Consider the following 3,197-nt stretch of genomic DNA (forward strand, 5'->3'; position numbering starts at 1 on the left):
TTCATAGTGAAATCAACAAGTGAAGTCATCATGCCATTGGATTTAGGTAAAAAGTTGGGTGAAAAAATACAAAATTCCCTTACGTTGATTACTTTTTTCAAAACCAATCACTTTTCTACATTGATTCAACATCATCACATTGACATTGTTGTTGAAACAACATGGAAACAACATTGATTTGACCAGTTTTTGCCCAGTGGGATGAGACTAACCAGAAGTAACATATTGTAGTTGTTCCAGGAGGAAAAAGCGAGCTGAAACATTTCTTTCAAAGTCTGGATCTGGACGTTAACCTGGGGCTCGTACTGCTGAAGCTGAACCTTTCATGGTTAGTGATTGATAGTGAGTATGTCTAATGTATAGTATTCCAGATATGCTCTTGCCTTTACCCACAACAGATGTTTCATAAGGCAGCAAAAACACATTTTTGGGACAGGGGTCAAATGTGCAGAACACATCTGGACAAAATGGGAGTCTTGGTTGGAGTTACGTAATGTTTTCCCAATTGGTTAGGGGCCGTCTCACATCTGTTGTTGTTCTTACTCAACCCAGGCTGTGGCAGGACTCTACACTATAAAAACCTCTGTTTGTAGATGAACAGCAGCTCTAAGGCACCTCAGACTTTACAAGGTATGAACTGCATGGGAAGGGATAGTAGGGTTTTACATGTACTCTGCTTAGGGTTTTCCATGTACTCTGCTTAGGGTTTTACATGTACTCTGCTTAGGGTTTTACATGTACTCTGCTTAGGGTTTTACATGTACTCTGCTTAGGGTTTTACATGTACTCTGCTTAGGGTTTTACATGTACTCTGCTTAGGGTTTTACATGTACTCTGCTTAGGGTTTTACATGTACTCTGCTTAGGGTTTTACATGTACTCTGCTTAGGGTTTTACATGTACTCTGCTTAGGGTTTTACATGTACTCTGCTTAGGGTTTTACATGTACTCTGCTTAGGGTTTTACATGTACTCTGCTTAGGGTTTTTCTGGCAGATCTGTTTTTTATTACTATCAATTACCTTTTTAACTCACTTCATATTTTTGATTAGTTTGCAACCTTTTTAGATTGAAGCTGTAATGGAGTGGTATATTGCCCGATGTACTGATTGTGATGTTGTGATATTTTCTCTTGTCTCTGGGCTCTGTCTTCCACGGATCCATCAACAAGGCAACATGCTGAGAATCTGTGTGGCCCTCTGTGTTCTGGCAACATGCTGGGCACAGGACTGTCAGGTTTCAAACATTCAGGTCATGCAGAACTTCGACAGAAGCAGGGTAAGAACAAAATTCATATTTCCAAAATGTCACTTTCCCATAAAGTATCTCTGCTCTTGTCCAATCTGTTCTATCAGACTTGGAATGTTCAATGTAGAATGCAACTGGAGTTTCATTCATTGTATGTTATGCAGAGATTGATAGAGCTCTCATTTCATCTTACAGTATACTGGTAGGTGGTATGCTGTGGCCAAGAAAGATCCTGTTGGTCTGTTCCTCCTGGACAATGTTGTTGCTCAGTTCTCAGTAGATGGAAGTGGCAAAATGACTGCAACTGCCCAGGGAAGAGTTATCATCCTTAAGTGAGTTCTGTTTACTTCCAAACGATCAAAATAGTTTCTCAAACCTTCTAAAATTCATCATGCATTCACTTCTACTGAACTTACTCATTTATCTTTGCTTCATCCTCCCCTTTTATTCCCTTTATCCTCCCCTTTAAACTCTCCTTTTCCTCCCTTTATCCTCCACTTTTATTCCCTTTTCCCTCCCCTTTCCTCCCCCTATCTTCCCTTTAAACTCTCCTTTTCCCCCCTTTAGCAACTGGGAAATGTGTGCCAACATGTTCGGCACCTTCGAGGACACTCCAGACCCTGCCAAGTTCAAGATGAGATACTGGGGCGCTGCTGCATACCTCCAGTCTGGAAGTAAGAAAGACTACAGACTCAAAATACAAGACTAAAATCTCCTATTGTTGTACAGAATGTTCCATTGAGTTACACCACTACCTATTGAGGATAACTTGACTATTCTTCATTTGTACATGATAGCATGCCATTGATGAAGCTGCCTACTGTCCAAAGCCTGCGTGTTAAACCAACCATTGCTATTATTCTGTCTCCTCTCTCCTCCACATAGACGATGACCACTGGGTCATTGACACTGACTACGACAACTATGCCATCCACTACTCCTGCAGAGAAGTTGACCTGGATGGCACCTGCCTGGATGGATACTCCTTCATCTTCTCCCGCCACCCTACGGGTCTGAGGCCTGAGGACCAGAAGATTGTCACCGACAAGAAAAAGGAGATCTGCTTCCTCGGCAAATACAGACGTGTTTCACACACTGGTAAGCGTTGTTATAAGTCAATTTAGTAATTAAAAGTAATACTTTACTTTTGTGCAAAAACCAATTGTGCAACTTCTGGTCTAATGAACTATTATGGAATCCAAATATCAATTATAAGCTCAGTATAAGCAGTATGTGTAAACGTGTTTTATTCCTCCATTGCAGGTTTCTGTGAAAGCAGCTGATCTGGAACTAGTCAGATGGATATCATGGGTGTAAAATTCCACATATCAGAATCAGGCTGTAAATATAAACCATGTTCCACAACAAAAACAAACCAACCGTCACTGGCCAGCCACTTCCAGCAGTTGGGGAACTTTGCCGTTACCAAAGACAGCCACCAACCAACCAAATGATTTGTATCCGAATGTATCAGGAAGGATATAGGATACTTTACTGATTGACATTGTATGATGTAGTCTTGAATGACTTTTTGAAATAAATAGAAACACAATGGTACTATTTCAGTGTTTATTTTGTGTTATTAGCATCAAGGGTTTCAAGTCATACTTTGTGCTCTGATGTCATCAGGTTGGTTTGCCATTCATACAACTGCATGGTCCCACATGGCTTCCATTCAACAGTGACAAAAAGACAATTACTCAAAGATTGTGTTGATAGCCATTGCACTATCATCTTTATTGCACATTTTTGTACAGTGTATAACAAAGTGCAAAGACAGCTTTTGGATACAGGCCAAAACAAAAATCTAATCAAATGAAAAATAAATACACCCAATTATCTGAAAAAGGACAATAATCTATTTATCACCAAACTGGTTTCAAAATGTTTAAATAAAATTTAAAAAGGCATCAAACTGAGAATTATTCATAACGCACTGCCTGGAACCAAC

The 3,197-nt window shown here is 39.9% G+C and overlaps 1 protein-coding gene across 1 annotated transcript; it reads left to right on the forward strand.

Moving 5' to 3' along the window:
- The first annotated feature begins 561 nt into the window (after positions 1 to 561).
- LOC124017949 (retinol-binding protein 4-B) lies at positions 562 to 2,806 on the forward strand. Its single transcript, XM_046333188.1, has 6 exons — positions 562 to 630; positions 1,170 to 1,276; positions 1,442 to 1,578; positions 1,814 to 1,920; positions 2,132 to 2,344; positions 2,510 to 2,806. The coding sequence occupies exons 1-6, from the start codon at positions 594 to 596 to the stop codon at positions 2,527 to 2,529; spliced, it is 621 nt and encodes a 206-aa protein (XP_046189144.1). The 5' UTR covers positions 562 to 593; the 3' UTR covers positions 2,530 to 2,806.
- Positions 2,807 to 3,197: the final 391 nt, after the last annotated feature.

Source organism: Oncorhynchus gorbuscha, unplaced genomic scaffold (genome assembly GCF_021184085.1).
Source record: "Oncorhynchus gorbuscha isolate QuinsamMale2020 ecotype Even-year unplaced genomic scaffold, OgorEven_v1.0 Un_scaffold_35:::fragment_2:::debris, whole genome shotgun sequence".
NCBI classification, from domain to species: domain Eukaryota; kingdom Metazoa; phylum Chordata; class Actinopteri; order Salmoniformes; family Salmonidae; genus Oncorhynchus; species Oncorhynchus gorbuscha.